The sequence below is a fragment of the Phalaenopsis equestris genome, unplaced genomic scaffold (genome assembly GCF_001263595.1).
Source record: "Phalaenopsis equestris unplaced genomic scaffold, ASM126359v1 Scaffold000552, whole genome shotgun sequence".
Lineage (NCBI taxonomy): Eukaryota > Viridiplantae > Streptophyta > Magnoliopsida > Asparagales > Orchidaceae > Phalaenopsis > Phalaenopsis equestris.
The window spans coordinates 942,183-961,675 of NW_018164992.1; the positions used below are offsets into that span (position 1 = coordinate 942,183).

Below are 19,493 nucleotides of genomic sequence, written 5' to 3' on the forward strand. Positions count from 1 at the left end.
GTATATATATATATATATAAAATTTTATATTTATATTTTGATTAGAAATAAAATATATATGAATTTATGTATTTGTATATATAAATCTATATATTCATGCATTTTGGACTAGAACTTTGTCTACGGATATTAAAAATTAGTCGAGATTTGGTTTATTAATTTCTCGAATCGTAGTTAATGAGTCATATTATAACCAAACTTTACTTGTCTGAAAACAGATCTAATGACTTTCAAGAAAAAATTTTGCTAGGGTTGGACTGGCTCGAAATTGGATTGTTGACAGCCCTAGCTATACCTAATTTTCTTTTGCAGTATTTGTAATTTATCATGGTTTTCCTGTCTTTGAAGCTGACAATTGTGTATGCTTTTTTAGTACTACCTTTTGTTAGCTTTTTTCCCGAATTTGAAGTACTTTTTTTTCTGTGATTTTGCATCTCTGAGGTTGTAGGAAGCCTTGAATTTCTTAAAACCGTATTTTTGCCTCCTGAACACAAATTTTGGCCTATTTTATGTTTTTTTTTTGGGTAGTCCCGTTTTCTCTTTTATGTTTTCTGTTCTGTTATCATTTCTTTTTAGTTATTTCCTATGTATGTGCTGTATTAGGGTTTGGAAGTCAGCTTTTGCTTGGTTTTCTGTAGGACATCCTTTGATATTCTGATTTCTCCATTTTAGGGCTGGTATCCAACAGCAAGAAGGTATTCTGGCTGTAACTCATCCTTAGGTGGTGTGTAACTCTATTTTTCCTACTCCCCACAACCCTTCCCCTCGCGCGTACTTCCCTTTTCCTCGTAGTCTCCTGGGACAGCAGTCTTGCTGTCTTTTGCCTGCAGAGCAGCCACCCAACCACCTATTTCCCTCACTCCAGCCGCCTGTCCTCGTTCCCAGCCGTCTCTCCCTCAATGCGTCCGCCTGGAACAACACTCCCTGCTGTTCTTTCCTCAGTCCAGCCCACTTTTCTCTTTACAGCCGCCTAGGACAGCAAGTGGTTGTGTCTTCACTGTTGTTTTTCAACTGATTTCCAGCCAGCCAAACCCCACTTTTTCCCACTGCAGCCAACTGCAACTTCCCCTTCCTCCTCATACAGCCATCCACCGCCTTGCGACCCTGCTCTTGTAGTCCACTCACCAAATCCTACCACCGCTTTTGGATACAGTTTAGCTGCATTTATTTTTGTTTGTCATTGTATTTCACTTTCAATTGTGTTTGGTTGTAATCACATATTTGTTTTTGGTAATAATATTTGTTTTTCTATTATTTTTTAGTTGATTCTGTATCATTTGCTATCAGAGCTAGTACAATACTAGTCTTATCCTAGGGTTCCTAGCATTCACTACTATCGAACCGCACATTCATCTAAAATTTTTCTTTCCCATCCTACAGCACCCCTATCCACGCCCTGCTGCCGCAGAAATAATTGCCAGAACCAGATGGGGAATTTACCATGGGAGAGTTACAGTGAAAGCTCTGTCGAGTGCTACGACTTGATTACATTGAGTAAAGGATCCATGGAGAGGACACCGGTAAGCATGATAACAAGATCTGAACAGGTGTGAGAGTGGAACACCTGAATCTCTTCCATAGGTCTGATTTCAGCGGAGAAGAAGACATGCCATGACACTTTCGGATACAGTATCAGGGGGGGTTGAGAGATGAAGTTCCTCTTAGAAAATACAATGATGAAGTGTGTGTTTGAGGATATAGAGACAGAGTGCCTATTGTGGGATACCAAGTCGTAGGAGTGAGAAAGGGAAACATCGGATTTCGAGGGGAGGATGAATACAAATGATTTCATAGAGTGGTTGTAGACCATCGAGAGGGTCTTTGAATACAAAGAGATGTCAGATGATCTGTAAGTTAAAATTGGGATATCAAGCTGAAGAAGAGCACGTTGTTGTGGTGGGAGAATCTAAAGAGGGAGAGAAATAGAGAATTACATAGCAAGATCACTACATGGGAGAAGATAAAGAGAGAGTTGCAGCCATATACTCCCCACTAACATCTAGATCTTTTCTTGAGGCTCCACTACTTGCAACAGAGGAAGCTATCAGTGGAGTACACCGCGGAGTTTGTGTTGGAGCCAGAGAAGCACACGATAGCCAATTATTTGGGAGGCTTGCCGCCTTCGATCGTCAAAGTTGTTCAGCTCGTCTTACTGGTCCTTTTTTGACGTTCAGACCCTAGCACTGATGGTGTAGAGATAACAGAGGCAAAGCAAGTACCCACCGCCACTCAGATAGCCACCCAAAGTTGGAAACATCAGTAAGAGCAACCCAAAGTGAGAAGCAGGAGAAGAGCAGTACCCCCACTACCGCCCCAACAAAGAAATGTTTCAGACGTCATAGTTTTAGATACATCGCTTCCATATGCCCGAAAAATCGAGTTTTTCTTTCATCGAGAAGGGTGCAGTGGAGGAAGTGAGCAACAGAGAGGCAACCGAAGAACAAGGTGAGGAGTACTAGATTCCATCGAATGAGGGCGAGATGCTAGTGTTACGATACATCCTTCAGATTAGGGCTATGAGGGAGCAGCAGTGGTTTCGCCACAACATATTCTATACCCATTGCACTATAAAGGAAAATATGTGCAGTCTTATCATTGATGAATGAAGCATAAAAAATGTGGCGCCTACACCTATGTTAGACAAGTTGAGTCTCAAGACTCAGAAACACTCCCAGTCGTACTCCCTGACATGGTTGAGGAAGAAGAATAAAATCAACTTTGACAGGATGTGCCCCGTGGAGTTTTCGATTAGGAGATAGTTGCAAGATTAGGTTTGGTGTAACATGGTGTCCTTGGATGTGCGTCACATGTTGAAGAGTTCTTGGCAATTTGATAGTTAGCCTCGGCATGACGGGTACATGAACACCTACTCATTCACCAATGATGAAAAGTGTATTGTTCTCTTACCTTCGATGGAGTCTGAGATTATAGGTGTTCTTGACAGCGGATAAGCGCTAGCGAGATCAATTTTGGTGATGATAGATGATGGTAGGACTGAGGCGCCGATTCTAGACACGGGGCATTCACTATGAAGAAAATTTTATGACATTATGATCAATACCTTACCACTATGCCCATCACCATTTGGGAAGGTTCACGCTACCCTATCTTCAGATTAGCTTGAGCCAACCTTGGGTTACTTTTGGAAGATTCAGCAAAAAATGTGATAGAAGTCCTAGTTCAATTTAGTGGGGTAACCAAAGTAAATTGGATTGATATGGATGCATGCTCACAAGCGGAGGACTCTTCTCAGGTGTTTTTTGGGGACAATACAAATGCTAGTGAGATCTAGGAGCTTCTCAGACCGCAATCGAAGAGCCTTCAATCCTAGAAGGTCACAGCAGCTCAACCACCTTCAACGTGGTCGGTTTGATCTTATACTATGAGGAGACAAGCTTCAACGAATGAGGTTGAAGCTCTCCCGACCCTAGGAGGCTTATGCGGGAGTGCTCTCGCTTAGAATGTGAGATGCGAGCTTGCCCGTCACAGGAAACGGGCCGAAATAATCTCATTTTTCCTTTTTTATGCTTTCTTTTCTATTATCTTCCATTTTTTTTAGTCATTTCTTTTATATTTTTTGTATTAGGATTTGGAAGTCGGTTTTTGTTTGGTTTTCTATCAGGGCTGTCGTCGGCGTTTCGATTTCTCCCTTCTAGAGTTGTTTCCAAATGAGAGAAGGTGTTCCGGCTTTAACTTGTTCTGACATTATACTAGGGAGACATGCTTCGACGAATGAGGTTGAAGCTCTCCAGACCCTAGGAGACTGATACAAAAGTGCTCTCCCTTTGAATGTGAGATGCGAGCTTGTCTGTGATAGGGGACGGGCCGAAATAATCTCATTTTTCCTTTTTTATGCTTTTTTTTCTATTATCCTTCATTTCTTTTTAGTCATTTCTTATATATGTTTGTATTAGAGTTTCGAAGTCAGTTTTTTTTTTGTTTTTTGTCAGGGCTACCGTCGGTGTTCCGATTTCTCCCTTCTAAAGTTGTTTTTAAAAGAGAGGTGTTCCGACTTTAACTTGTTCTGAGGCGGTTTGTCTCTTCTATTTTCTTACTCCATTGAACCCTTCCCCCCCCCCCCCCCCCCCCTCCCCCCTTTTTCTTCCCCCCCCCCGCCCCCGCAGTCGCCCGGGACAGCAACCTTACTTGTTTCTTCCTGCAGACCAACCCACCAACCACTTATTTCTCTCATTCCAGCCGCCTCTCCTCCCAGAACAGCAGTCGTGGCTATTCTTCCCGCAGTCAAGCCCACTACTCTTTCCAGCCGCCTGGGACAGCAAGTGGCTGAGTCCTCGTTGTTGTTTCTCCGCTGATTTCAGCCAGCCAATTCCAACTTTTTCCATTGCAGCCAACCACAACTTCTACTTCCTCTTACAACCATCCGCCACCTCGCCACCTCGCCACCCTCCATTCATGCACTCACCAAATCCGATCACCACCTTGGATATAGTTTAGTCACGGTTGCTTGTGTTTTTTGTTGTATTTCACTTTCAAGTTTGTTTGGTTGTAAGCGCATATCTGCTTTTGGTGATAGTATTTATTTTTTCTATTGTTATAATTTTAGTATTAGTTTTGGTCCCAATGAATTTTTCTTACTAGAGATTTTCATGTTTTGCTTTTGCATTCACTCTTTTTTTACAAAGGAAAAAAAATATTGTAGTCTTTGTTACAATATTCTTTAAAATTATTTTTCTTCTACCATATATCTTTATTTTGAAGTGGCTATATGAAAGGGCCTATTATTTATTTATTTAGTTAATTTCTTAAGTCTTTATTTTTGTTCTCTTAGTTAAATCAACTTATTTTTAAAAATATTCAAAATATTTTTAAAAATAACTACCATTGTTGCAAGTCCTCTTGCTTTCCGACGCCGACCTCTAAACCCTGAATCCTATCACCCTATTACCCTATTACCCTAAAACCTATACCCTGAACTCTAAACGTTAAACTCTAAACCCTATTTATCTATCGATGATAAATACCACCTCAGGAGCGAAATACAGCCGGAGCTTCACTTGACTTAGAGAAAAATCACCTGCATCGAAGTACCACTCGCCTTTGGATACAACTCAAAACAAGAAAAAATGCGATGCAGACGAACCTCAAACATCAAGAACACACATATATAACCCCCAGATAACTAGGAGTGGTTCTCTTATCTTGAAAGAGGTGATACTCCCCTTTGGAAGTGCCTACTGGCTCTCTCTGTCTTCTGCTTCGCTCCAGGTATAAGCGTCGCGACTCATGTCTCTCGCATCTGCTTTTTGGACCCCGCTTCAATTTTATTCAAATCAAAACATAAATAAATCAAAATCAAAATAATTAAAAAAAACAATAGTGATGCTGGTCTCTAGAGCTTTTCCTGTTGTTTTTGGAGGTTTTTTTTTTCTTTTTTTATTACTTTCCTAACATTTTAAATATTATTTAAAACTACTTTCCTTCTACCACTCTTCACCATGTCCTTAAAATCATTAATAGATCTACTTCTCTCTCCCTCACACTTTGCTTTCAAAATCTAATTTTTCTGCTATTTATTGCAGCCGTTGATGAGAGAACTGGAAGAAATGGACAAGGTGAACTCTCATCTCTCTGTTTCTGTTGAGGAAGTAACAGAGGCCCACCGACAGAAAGCTGAGGTAATTTAACCCCTTAATAATTTTTTTTATGTTCAAAAATCTATTTTATTGTAACAAATTATTAGCTGCGTGATTCATTGTCCCCCTTATACAAGATATTCTTATAGCATATTAAATAAACAGACGGGGGCATTTACATACATACCACCCAATTCCCATGTATTTACATATCGACACCTGAACTTTGCTTTTTTGCATTTATACCTTCCCAATCTTTCATATCACATAAAAACAATATCATTATTTTAACTTTTAGAAGTGAAATACACATTTTCATTCATCGGTAAGGTGACGTATATGTAAAACTTTAATAAGCTCTGCCTTCTAGAAAGAAATTATAAGCTCTGCCTCCGCTTTCCTTCTAGGAAGAAATCTTTTTTTTCCCGAGTGCAGCATCAGATTCACTTTCCTTGTCTTTCCTGCATCTTGTAACATCTTCGCGTGCAGCAAGATTTTTTTGATTAATAGGAGAAAATTTCCTTTATTTCCTCTAGAGAAATATGGAAAATATCGCTTCCAAATTTCTTCTCAGCAGCAAAGGAATAAAATCAAAACTTATTTCATTCTAATTTTCTTCTCTGCCTTCCACAAAGAAATAAAAACGGAACTTGATTTTCATCGGTAAGGTGACATATATGTAAAACTTTAAGTTTTAAGTGTATCTATGTAAATACATAAGAATTGAGTGGTAGCCTGGTAGGCACGTAAATCCTCCTAAAAAAACATAAAGCCGACAACCACGTGAATCATTGTCTCCTGCATAACACAACTGCCATTACTATAATGCTAATGCTGGATGCCCCTCCAATAAACATTTAGGGTTACCAATTATGCTCGAAATTCAAAGCTCATTAGATGATCCCTAGTTGAATCCCTCTCTCTTTTTCTATTCACATCTTACAATACTTTATTCATTTAAATCAAGGAAGATTTACATACATACCACTCAATTATTCTTATGAATTTACATATCTAACACCTAAGCTTCAATTTTTTACAAAAATGTCTCCTTACATACGCATGGAAAGATGTATTTCACTTTTTAAAAGTTGAAATGCTCGTATTTTTTATGTGATGTGAAAGAATTGGGTGGTATATATATAAAAAATAAAGTTTTAGGTGTTGGATATGTAAATATATGTAGGAATTGGGTAGAATTGCCAAAGGTGGATGTAGTTCAAATACTTGTTATGACCAGCTCGAAATTATATCATTTTAACTCGATTTATATGATATAGTTTCACACAATTATGCACATGTTATTTCATAAGAATTATGTAGGAATTTTACCTAAATACAAAATAATTCTTATGTATTTACATATCTAACATTCAAAAGTACGAGAGCTTGATCTGAAAATATGAAAGTTAAGGCGTGAGAGATGTGAATACATAAAAATTGCGTGCTTTTGAATTCCTACATAATTCTTATATGTAGGAATTATGTATAAGAATTATAAGAATTTTTTTTTAGGTATTTGTTTTTATTATGTATAAGAATTATGTATAAGAATTAAAAGTTTAGGAATTATGTATAAGAATTATAAAAATTGCGTGAGAGATGTAAAAACCTCGAATAAAAATAATAAATAATTCAAACATTATTATTATTATTATTATTATTATTATTATTATTATTTAAATTTTTTGTTTATTGTAGATTGTGAAGCATCACCCGCATGAGGTGGGATGGGAAAGGCAGGTATTTGTTGATTTCTTCTGCAATCCTGATCGGCTCAGGAATCGTGTCAAGGAACTCACTGCTCGCGCTAAGGTTTTGCAAAAATAATTTCTGCTTTTACATTTTTAACCATCGTAACTTTTTCTTGTGTCTGATTTTATATTTATATCTGTTCCGATTGCTACAATCCTCCTCATTCAATCATAATAATAAAAAATTACGCTAGGATATGACTAAAGTGATTTTATATTTGATTATTGTGTAAAAATATGTTTTTTTTATGCATTTGCACGAGGCATATACAATATATAAAATAAATACAGCCTTATTTCAGATTCATTACTGTCAGGAAAAAAAAAAATCCTTAATATTTTGTAATTCTTATCAAACAATGTAACGTAGCCGGTCCTTTCAACTTTCAAAAAATTAAAAGAAAAAAATATATATTTAACACGTTAAAAAAAATTGTATGAATTAATTTTTTTTTTTTTCCTTTTAATTTTTAGCTGTTTCTATCATTCGAACAAGTGGTGTCATGTCTCCTTTTTTAATTTCAATAATGCTAGTGGGCATTTACATATATACCACAAGCGGTGTAAGCTTGTGTTCGGCTCGTTTATATTTCGAGCTCAAAAGTTTGTTCGTGTTCGGCTCGTTTGCTTAACGAGCCAAATACGAGCTGTTCACGAACTCTTTTTACCCCCCTCTTCATGTAGCCATAAGACATAAGACATAAGACAATAAGGATTTTAACAAGATTTAAAAATTATTATTTATATTAAAACATCATTTGAATCTAATTTAATAATTTTTATTCTATTTTCTTAATCAATATTTTAATTGATTATAAATTTTTGTAGTCTTGTAGTCAATTAGATTTTTCTAAAATACTACTACTATATATATATATTATATATGATAAGTAGTTTTTTGAACCAAAATGAGCCGAACGCGAACGAACACATCTTAGTTCGTGTTCGGGTCGTTAACTTATCGAACGAAATTAATGAGCTAAACATGAGCTGTTCGCGAACAACGAGCCGTTTTGACAGTCCTATACACAACACAATATATATGTACCATATATCTAACATTTTTTTTTTTTTTACATTTAAACCATATATCTTTTATATCCCATTAAAAATTGCAATTTTAATTCTTATAAAGTGATGCATGTTTTCATGAGGAAAATGGTAGATATGAAAAAATTGAAGTTTAGGTGTATGTAAATAAATAGGAATTAAGTGGTATGTATGTAAATCTTTCTAATGATGATAATAATAACAGCAGCCTCTAGAACAAAATCTTGCAGATACTAGAAAAAATAAGGGGAAAAAATCATAATATTTAGACCTTTTTTGATAATGGATATTTAGAAAAAAAAATTCGAGATCAATTTTGATTGATTTTATTTTTTTAATTGTACTCACCAGAAAATAAGTTAGTTAATTTAAGGTTCATTCTAACTTAAATACAGTTATTAATTTAATGCCAAAATAATAAAATTATCAAAATCGAAGAATTTAATTCGAGGTAAACAAGAGTAATATGAATTTTAATTTAGGCTTAGATTGATTTTAATGTAAATTTATTGGTATCAAAGTACTATGGAATTATATGTATTAGTCTAATTATGTTCTATGATTTTCTCTTTTTTTTCTATTAATTTAACTAAAATAAAATATATATTACCTTCCATCAAAATCAATCTAAAAGCAAGTCCCCACCAAATAAATACGGCGTTTTTATGAACTTAGATCAATACTTCCCAGCTATTATCCTGAGATTGTTTTGGTTCCAAAGTTTATATAAGTGTCAAGATAGTCTCCAGGCTTCTTAAAATATTGTTGAAATAGTTCTTATTAAAGACTACTAGAATTTAATTTTAAAATAGTAGAAGGCTTATTTGACAACTTTATAAACTAGGACTAAAAGAACCCCACATAAATATTCAACGGCACTTTAGTATATTTCTATATATTACAAATAATTTGTATTTAGCAAAAAAGACCCCCCGACAAATACCTAACTAGAATTAAAAAAAAAAAATAAAAGAATATATTTTTTCTTAAACAAAACTTGAAAGTTGGTTAGGAGAGAACAATTAAAGTAATGTCATTGTTTTATATTATCCTCTCTTTATTACTAAAGTGATTAACATTTTAATTTTTTTTTTAATCCAAAAGATTAGCAATAGCTTTTTTCTTTAATGACGATTATTTAACTTAAAATGGAAAGCGTGTGGGGTCAAAGTAGCAAATGATTATTTATTATTTTTTAAAAAAGTAAGATTTCCATAAATGCCACTCAAATCTATGTATTTACATATCTAACACCTAAATTTTCTATTTTTGCACATATATATTTGTGTGTGTGTGTGTCATCTTATTTATGCATTTATATAAATGAAAAAAATAAAAATTAATTGTTAGATATGTAAATACAAAAATATGTTCTTAGTTATGCTGTCTAATTTAATTTTGTTTGAATAATTTTTAGAAATGATGCACTGGATGTACATCTGAATATCTTAGATAAAATTGCAAAAATGGAAAAAAAATAAATAAATAACTTGTACATAGCACAACGTGAAGCCAATGAATAAAATTGAATTAAAAGGACTGTTTTTATGTTCAGACCACCTAAAACTTCAAATATAATAATATGACCCCTCAAACTCTTAAAATTTTTATTTTAACTACGTTAAATCTTTCATTTCTTCAAAGCATCCACTCCACAAAAATTTTCATCACATTCGTTGCTTGCGGGATCGTTAGAGTCGATCAATACAACGCCCTAGCCACTGCCTCCAATCCATCCCGGAAAGGTGATCAGAGGCAGCGGCTAGGGCGATGAATCGATCGCCTACAACGAGCTCGCAAATGACTTGATGAAAATTTGTTAAGTGTTAAAAATAAAAATTTTAATGTTTCTCTTAAAATAAAATAAATAATTTACATTTCAATTAATTAGTATATTTTCTATTTAGAATAATTATTGAATTAATTATATTAAAAATTATAAAGTAAATAAAAACAAGATTTAAGCAAATTAATAAAAAACTTATTAGTGGAATCATTTTTTTTTAAATAGTAAAATATATAGTGGGATGAAATTCATTCTTTTTCCTTAATTCGAATTTTTTAAATTTTATGTAATTATATTAAACAGTTGTTGAAGCGATTTTCTATTAAAAATAATAATAAAATCACGCAAATTTAAAGCGAATGATACTGACATTAAACGCAAATTGATGGGTCCAACTCACGTGTGTGATAATAATTACATGTCATGACTTATCAAAGTCGACAAAATATTTGGTGCTCATTTATTTTGCTACTTTTTAGGACAATTCACATTTAGGAAAATTTACATATATACCACTTAGTTTTTAATTTATATAATTATCTCATAAATTTCAATTTTTATATGCCTATCACCTTACGTATACATGAAAAAAATGTATTGTTTTCTAAAATTAAAATAATAATATTTTTGATATGATATGAAAGATTTGAATCGTTTAAATATGAAAAATAAATAAACACTTTAGTCGAGTCAGGCTAAACTCGAGCCCGATAGCTCGTTAATGAGTCAAGCTAGACTCCTTTTCCACCCCTAATCTCAGCCTTACGTAATCGGACGGCTCACAAAGAATGATCATCCTCATAGAAAAAAAAAGCACCCATTTTCCCAACTACAATAGAAATTCGATTCGAATTTCTCAACTCCACGTTGCCATGTTCCCCATTAGACGGCCCACAATTCTTTGCCGGTCCAAAAAGTCCAACCAGCCGGCCCAACCCGCGACAAGAATAACCGGCACTCGTCTAATTCCTGTCCCCTTTCTGACCAGCACACCTATTTATACAGTTGTACCTGTGCCTTTCCTTTCTTCCTCTGCTCTCGCCTATTAAACATACCAAAACTCCGGCGATCGATCGATCATGGATGCGGAGAATCTGAAGGCAACGGAGCTTAGACTCGGGCTTCCGGGCGCCGAAGAAGAGCCTGAGCGCTTCCGTGGGTGGAAGCGATTGATGGTGGAGCCGGCGAGGGTGGACGGTGAGCCGGTGATTGAGATCTCGGAGGATGATGAAGGACAAGATTCGATGGCTTTGTCGAAGTAAGTCTGATAGTTTGGTTTTCGTTTTTTGTTTGGTTTTTGAGCTAAGATTAGATGGTGTGTATGATTTTGACAGAGCTCAAGTAGTGGGATGGCCGCCGATCGGGATGAATAGGAGGAGTGGTTTACAGGGGAGGAGGACGGAGACTAATGGTGTCGCCGGTGGCGGCGGAATATATGTGAAAGTTAGTATGGATGGCGCTCCGTACTTGAGAAAGATTGATCTGAAGGTTTACAGAAGTTACGAGGAGCTTAGAAAGGCGTTGGAAGATATGTTCAAGTGCTTCACCTCCGGTAAGAAAGGGTGGAATTAACTTATACCCATTTGTAGTGATAGATCAAGAATACATAAAATCATGGTGGTTGATTTCTAATTTTGATTATTCAGGGGATTTTCTTCCGGCGTCCGTCGGAGGTCGCGGATCGAGTTTTGCAATTGCTTATGAGGATAAGGATGGGGATTGGATGCTGGTTGGAGATGTTCCATGGAGGTAAGAAGCACTATGAAAACATTTAGAGTTCTAGTAATTTAGTATCAAAGAAAGCTAAAAAAAAAAAGCAAAGATTAGATCAACAAAAATTATGCAATAAAACTTGAATTATTATATGATCTTGTGAAAAAAATACAAAAGAAATGATCTCAGCTTAATTTCATTAAATTTATGTTCATTTCAGGATGTTTATTTCTTCTTGCAAGAGGTTGAGGATAATGAGAGGATCTGAAGCCAAAGGGTTGGGGTCAATTCATGAATGATTTTAAGTTTTTTTTTTTATAAATTTTGCTTGGGAAATTCGAGTTGTATAAATAGATGATTATGGATCATTCATCAGTTATATATAATTTAAAATTACAGAAAAGAAGGCATCAATTGCTTTTTTTCTTATGATTTAATTTTATTTTTTTGAAAGCTAGTTATAATATGTGAGCTTAAAGTGCCTTTTGATGTTCAGGATTTACCTTGGCTGTAATATGGATTTGATCTTTTCTATGCTATTTGAAATTTTTTTAATGAAATTTTAGATAAATAAATAAATAAATATTGATGAAATCAAAGTAAATTGAATGAAGCTCTAATATTCTTGTTATTTATTAGGAAAGTATTATGTATGTAAAAATGAAAATTTAAGTCTGAGATAGATAAATCTATAAAAAAATGAGGTGCTATGTATGTAATTTTCCCTTTAGATTTATGAATGCATCCGACAGCAGTCATGTGATGCACATGATACTGCATATTTTTGGTAGCAGAATATAAAGGAGCCTAACTATAGTCATTTGTATATATATTTTTAGAATCATTATATATAGTAATAATAATAGCAATAATTCTCTTTTGAGATAGATCGTTAATTATAGATTTAGGAATGCCTCGTTCAAAAATATATATTGAGTATATATAATTCAAAATAAAAGAAATATTCCCTATGACAAATAGTCCCTGAGGGGTGTGAAGCTCAGCTCGTAGTGGTAGCGACCGATAGGAAAATGCATCGAAATGATTAGTAGTAAACAATTCGAGCCGGCTCACAAGTTAACGATCCGAGCTAGGACGAGCATGTAGCCAGATAATCTCGACTCATAAGCCTTTTAGTGAGTCGAGCTCAAGCCAACTCAGCTCAATTACACCTGACTGTTTATATGGAGTTGTTTTAGTCTCAGAGTTTATATAAAAGTGTCAAAATAGTCTCTAACTTTTTTCAAATTGAGCTCTAATATTCCTTCATATAAGTACTATTTTAGCCACAATTTAATTATGGGATTAGAATGACCCTGTGTAAATAATCAGATTTTGACTATTTTAGCACTTTACTCAAAATAATAATAATAGTAATAATAATAATAATTGTTTCTTAGCGTAGAAAATGAATAAAAAACAATTATTAAATAAATCAATCAAATTAAAAAATTAAATTATTTTTAAATTACATATCAAAATCAATGCATATATTCTTCTAAAAAAATTATAACTTTATCAAATTAATAAATTCTTGGAGAGTACACATTTTATTAAATAAATTAAGGATTAATAGCTAATAAGCAGTTCCTAATTATTTCTATTTTTTGTGATATCCTTGTTAAATTGCATAGTTACATTTTGATCCCTATAAAATAAATGTGCTCTTTTACAAGGAGTGAAAGGGAGATGTTTATTTTGTGGATTTTCATTAAAGAAATTTTTTATAATATTAGAGATCTAAATTATTTTATGTCGTATCACAATGAAATATACACTGTCTTATCTTATAATTAAATTTATTTTTTTTTCTATTTTTTTTTCTATTTTTGGAAATATCTCATACAAACCATTCAGAAACATACTAAGCTTGAATCAACATGTGAGCCAAATTAAAACCTAACTTAAATTCCATGCAAATGCCATTGTAAGAAGAGATCTGAGAAGTCAATTTATATGCCATAATTGGCTGAACACATTATTAACTACACATGCGTCCCCCATGCTATGCATGAGTTTAACCATGCATGCATGTGTAATTTGTTCATAGTACACATTCAAGAGACTTGAATCTACCTGTCTCCTAATAACGAAGCTTCCAAGAAATGCAACCTTGGCATTTCTTGTGTTAGAATTTAATCATAAATGCTTATATTAAAGTTTTTTAAGCTTATTCCTTCTTTATGCATAGGATCAAAATTAGGCTTGTCATATCGAGTCGAATGCTGGTTTGGATAACATTCTTCATCTTGGAGATGTGTTTTATCAGCTGCCTTATGATCTCGAGGTGGTTGAGTGTTTTTGTAGCAAGGACGGGCAGTTGATCACAAATTGTGTCTCGACCTGTAACCCTTCGCCTTGGGTGGTCGGTTTTTATGGATTGAAGGTTCTACTCTGGAGGAAGCGGGGTTAGAGTTAGATTTTTCAATCGATATGTGGTTATTGGCCAACTTTAACAGCTCGAACAACATTTTCGTTCGTTGTAGATCAAACACATATCAAAAGGGTCCTTCGTTCAACCCTTAACCTAAGGCGATGTAAGCGAATGAAGGCTCCATGTCCCGCAATTCTAACATTTCATTTTGGAAGCACACGATGAATGGGCATAGGCTCTTGCTCTGTCCCTAACGGATCTGCAAAAGTGCTTGTGAGGTTTTCTGGGATTCTTGGGAGTTTTTTTTTTTTTTTTGGTAAAGAGCCAAAAGGCTCTGTATTTTATTCCAACAAAAGAAAAAGTACAAAAGAAGGAAGCTCGAGGAACTTAAACACCCCCTACACAACTCACACAAGCAAACAAAAACATAAGGTTCCTCTACCTCAAAAGAAAATACAAAGTAAACAAAACAAAAGAAAAAACAATCAACAAAAATTAGAAATAAAATCAAGAATAGCCAAATGAGAAAGAGCTTAATGCACCAAAGTAGAAACAACAACAGAAATCCCACGAGCACCTTCTTTAGCCGCCCAGTTAGCAGCCATATTATCTTCTCGTTTAATATGAAGCCAATTTATATCCAAATTTTTAGAAAGATGCATAATGCTCTTCATCTGGTGACTAATACTCCAATGATTTTTAATTTGAGACCTGCAAGATTGCCAAAGAAATAAAGAATATGTTTCAATAATAATGTGATGCCAACCAAACCTTTTAGCAACCAGTAGAGCAAAGACAACGACATTCGCTTCTGCCACGAAAGGAGATTTTGAACAAGAGGATGCCATAAACCAACAAATTATAAAACCTAATTAATGTCTACAAACACCACCCACTCCGGCAGAATTAGACTTCCAACTACCATGTATAGTGCCTTAGGACAACACCACTTGATTCTACTAGATCTCTGAAAAGGCTTATCATTAGAAAGTTACAAAGAACAAAAAACACCCAACAATTTATCAGAACCAGACAGATTGGAGAAAGAAATACTCTTCTTGATGTGATTTAACATCATATCAACCGTATGATTAAAATTCGGAAGCTCCATACTATGCTTGGCATTATTACGTGTCATCCAAATAAAACACATTATAATAGAATGCACATTGAGAAAAAAGGAATGTCCCAACCTTTTCCAATCTTTATAAATGTCAAAAATGCTATCGTAACTACCCCAGTCCTTCGTAATATAAAGAAAAAACATTATTTCCACCCAAATTGTAGAAGCAAAACTGCAATTACGAAAAATATGCATAACACCTTCTTCATCAGATTTATAGAGAACACAATGTGAGGGAAGACAAAGTCCTTTCAGTGTTAAGATATCATCAATTGGCATGGATTTATTAAGCACTCTCCAAACAAAAAAAGAAATGGATGGCCTCACCCAACCATTCCAAATCCATTTCAAATCCATACCATGATAATTATGAATAGAATTAACTAAGGTCTTCGAAATAGAATCACCAAAGTTATTTTTAATTATAGGCACATCAAGTTGATCTCGATTAATAGGAATAGAAAAATAAAATTCGCATTAGTAGTATTAACCATCTATACCAGAAATATTAGCATTCCATAGATCAGAAATATTAAGATTAATAGGATGAGAACCCCCATAGAAATCAACTAAAGGGCCCTTACCTAACCAATCATCATACCAAAAAGAACATTGCCTTTGCCAACCTCCCAAAAAATTAAGTCCTCAGTTTGCTGAGCCACTTTCAACATAGCTCGCCAAATGAAAGAATCATTTCTGAAACTAGAAGTATTTGAAGGATGTTGACCTTTACAATACTTAGCATGCAATAAGGAAGCCCATAAGGAATTGTTGGAACAAAATCTGAACCAAAGTTTCATGTAATTAATTTCAATATAATCAAAAAGGCTACAAAAACCAAGACCTCCTTTATCCAAAGACATGCAAAGTTTATCCCAACATTGCCAATGAATATTGGCCTTTCCTTTACTATCCCAAAGAAACTTGTTAAAAAGTTTTTCCAACCTTTTAACAATACCAATAACTCATTCATCACTTGTAAGGCATAGATAGGTAAGGAAGTAATAATACTCTTTAAAGGAGTAATCCTCCCACCAAAAGAAAGGAATTTATTCTCCCAACAAAGAATTCTTTTTTGAATTTTGTCAACAAGATGCCAGCAAAGAGCATTCATTTTCAAACCTTTATGCAGATTAAAACTGAGGTAAGATAAATGAAGAGAAGCTTTCTTGCAATTATTAATATCCATAATCCAGTTCTTCCTACAAGCCATAATATATTTAGAACAATAGAACGAGCATTTGGAAGTGTTAAATTCCAAAACCGAAGTATCCTGAAAAATCTGAATATGATGACATAATCTCATAATGGATATTTTATTAGTATTTGTAAAGATAATCAAATCATCTGTAAAGCAAAGATGAGAAATGATAATCATAGTATTAGTGATTGACTCAAAAGAGACTATATGGTCGGTCGCATCAATCTGCCCCTTGTAGGACTCAAACATTAGGATCTTAAATGGCTCTATGGGCCCAACCGCAAATATTTGTTGAGAGAATACATTTTTGGGTTAACAAAGTGCCTTAATACTCCTGAACTAATGTTGTTTAATCGGTGTCGACTCAACACTAATGAATCGTTGGGAGTCACATTCTCTTTCCAAAGCGAGGTGACTTTTCTACCATTGAGCGGTGATCTTTCATCATGAAAATGTTGTTCCTTGTGCCTCGAATGACATCCAAATTTTGATCATTCAACTCCTGGATATGTTAAGCTACGAACTCTTCGGTAGACTCTATGTTTTCAGTGTCTATACTGTAGGTTTCTTCTCCTATGGCTACTCCTCTTTTTTATTGTGGCATGATCCACACTCACTACACCATTTAGAATGTTAAATCTTGATTTATTCCCGAATTACACCCAAGGAATAATGCCTAAAAAGAGGGAGACAGAGAGAGACAGAGAGAGGAGTGGACAATAATGATCAGTAATCTTGCTCCTTTATTCATAAAATGGTCTTCCCATTTATAGAGGAGAGGGTACATGTATGAGCTTATCGTCTGACTACTCTCTGGCTCGGTCTGCTAAGCTTAAATTGCTTCAAATCGGCAGGTTTAGCTCGGTTGGTTGAGCTTGATTAGTGTGGTTAGATCGGTTGATCTATTTTGGTTTTCAATCCTTGATAATTGGTGAGAGACCTCCAAGCGCCTCTAGGATAGTTGGAGATACTGAAGAACCAAGTCTTTCCTTATATTGACCCATCGTGAGGGTAGGCTATCTCGTCCGATCGACTTTCTCATAGTAGTTAACTCGGATGACTTTTTGTCTCATCTCTAGCCGAATGGTTTAGGCTTAGATTATCTAGTCATCTTTTTGTCTGCTTATGGTTCTAACCTTACTGGTTTGGTTTGTGTAGTTTTGCTCAGTATGTCAAGTGAGTTTCATGATCTCTTAGCAATGAGTCGACATTCATCATACTCTTTCATTATAGACCGTTCGATCTCTTCAAAATCAGTGCCAAGATACATACAATTAACCTTAAATTTGATGACAAGAAAAATTCTTACTCTTGACATACAATTAAATTATATATTTATATCTACATTATTTTAAATAAAATATGTGAGATATATATATATATATATATATATATATATTAATTATATCTTAAAATAAAATAAAAAGAAAATTATAATGGAGCCAATACACATTCAAATATATTATTGTCCCACAAAATTATTAGGGCAATAAAGTTGTTCCAAATCTCATATTGCAAGTGGCCCATATTGCAAGTGGCCCCACTTTTTTGCTTTCCAACCATAGCATTTTGAGAGTCATCCTCTTCTTCAATTAGAATAGAGACTCGCCTCTAATCTCTCTCTCTCTCTCTCTCCCCCCCTCTTCTCTACTTTTAATAACATCTTTTTAAAAGGATGGTTTTTAGATAAGATATATAAAAGAATTGTCACAGTCATGGCAGCTAAATCAAAAGGTTAAGATTTACATTATACACCCCTTAATTCTCATGTATATGCAAATCTCACACCTAAATGTTAATTTTTACATATATGCCCATTATGGATGAAAAAAATGTATTTCATTTAAAATTAAAATAATGATATTTTTTTGAAATAAAAAAGATTTGGGTGATATAAATATATAAAATCAAAATTAGGTTTTAGATATCTAAAAACATAGGAATATGTGCCATGTATGTAAATGCTTAGGAAAAAAAGTAAAAAACTATTCAGTTCGGATGTGCAATATGTGACATATATGTAAATGCTCAGTACATGTCAATAGGACCGCTGGTAGTTGACCATTCAAAAGTGTAATGTACGAACATAATATTTTCTCGTAAAAAAAAATCTGAACATTTTCAAGATCTTTTTTAAGATTGTTTTTCAACGTTTCTAATATAATTTAATTTTATTTTTATTTTTAAAAAGTAAGAGTAATTATAATCATATGTAATAAAAGGTGAGATAACTTGATTAAAAAAATTATTTTGGCAACAAAGGATGCCAAATATGGATTTTATCATGAAATATAAAATAATTATATTATTATAACTTGATTTTAAGTGACTTATAATTATTTCAACAACATATTTTAAAATTAAAATTTATTAAAACTTTATTTTAAAATAATTATCTTTTTTATTTTCTATAGCCTGAACTTGTTGGACCAAAATATCCATAAACTGTTTCTACATTTCAATGAAAAAACTGAAAAGACAACCAAAAGCTTTTAGTGGCTTTGTGGTAGCATAATATCACGGACAAAAAATCTCACATCGGCTAGGTGTACAATCAAAAAGTAGTATTTAAGTTCTGGGCTGCCCGCCACCCCTAAGGGTTCTTTTATGAGGTGACAATAAGATGCAGAGTCTATTCTTGAAAAAGATTCCTAATTTATTTTTTTCAAAATATAATAAAATAATAATAATAAAAAGATCAGTATAGGGGGCATTTACATACATACCACCCAATTCTTATGTATTTACACATCTATCACCTAAACTTCACCGTCTATATTTGTGCAATTTAAATGAATACCGCCCGATTTGCATGTATTTATATATCTAACACCTAAACTTTAATTTCTAACATTAACACCATTGAATACTTTTCATAACACAGCAAAGATCTTATTT

General features: G+C 33.9%; 2 protein-coding genes across 2 annotated transcripts in view; both read left to right on the forward strand.

Annotated features, from left to right (window-relative positions):
- LOC110029147 (AUGMIN subunit 3) overlaps positions 1-7,554 on the forward strand; it is an 86,527-nt gene extending 78,973 nt beyond the window's left edge. Inside the window, exons 18-19 of the mRNA XM_020731305.1 lie at positions 5,541-5,636; positions 7,296-7,554. Of these exons, the coding sequence (XP_020586964.1) occupies positions 5,541-5,636; positions 7,296-7,424 (225 nt within the window). The 3' untranslated portion in view covers positions 7,425-7,554. The remainder of the gene's footprint in view (positions 1-5,540; positions 5,637-7,295) is intronic.
- A 3,646-nt stretch (positions 7,555-11,200) lies between these two features.
- On the forward strand, positions 11,201-12,313 carry LOC110029148 (auxin-induced protein 22D). Its single transcript, XM_020731306.1, has 4 exons — positions 11,201-11,442; positions 11,519-11,736; positions 11,831-11,933; positions 12,118-12,313. The coding sequence occupies exons 1-4, from the start codon at positions 11,264-11,266 to the stop codon at positions 12,194-12,196; spliced, it is 579 nt and encodes a 192-aa protein (XP_020586965.1). The 5' UTR covers positions 11,201-11,263; the 3' UTR covers positions 12,197-12,313.
- Positions 12,314-19,493: the final 7,180 nt, after the last annotated feature.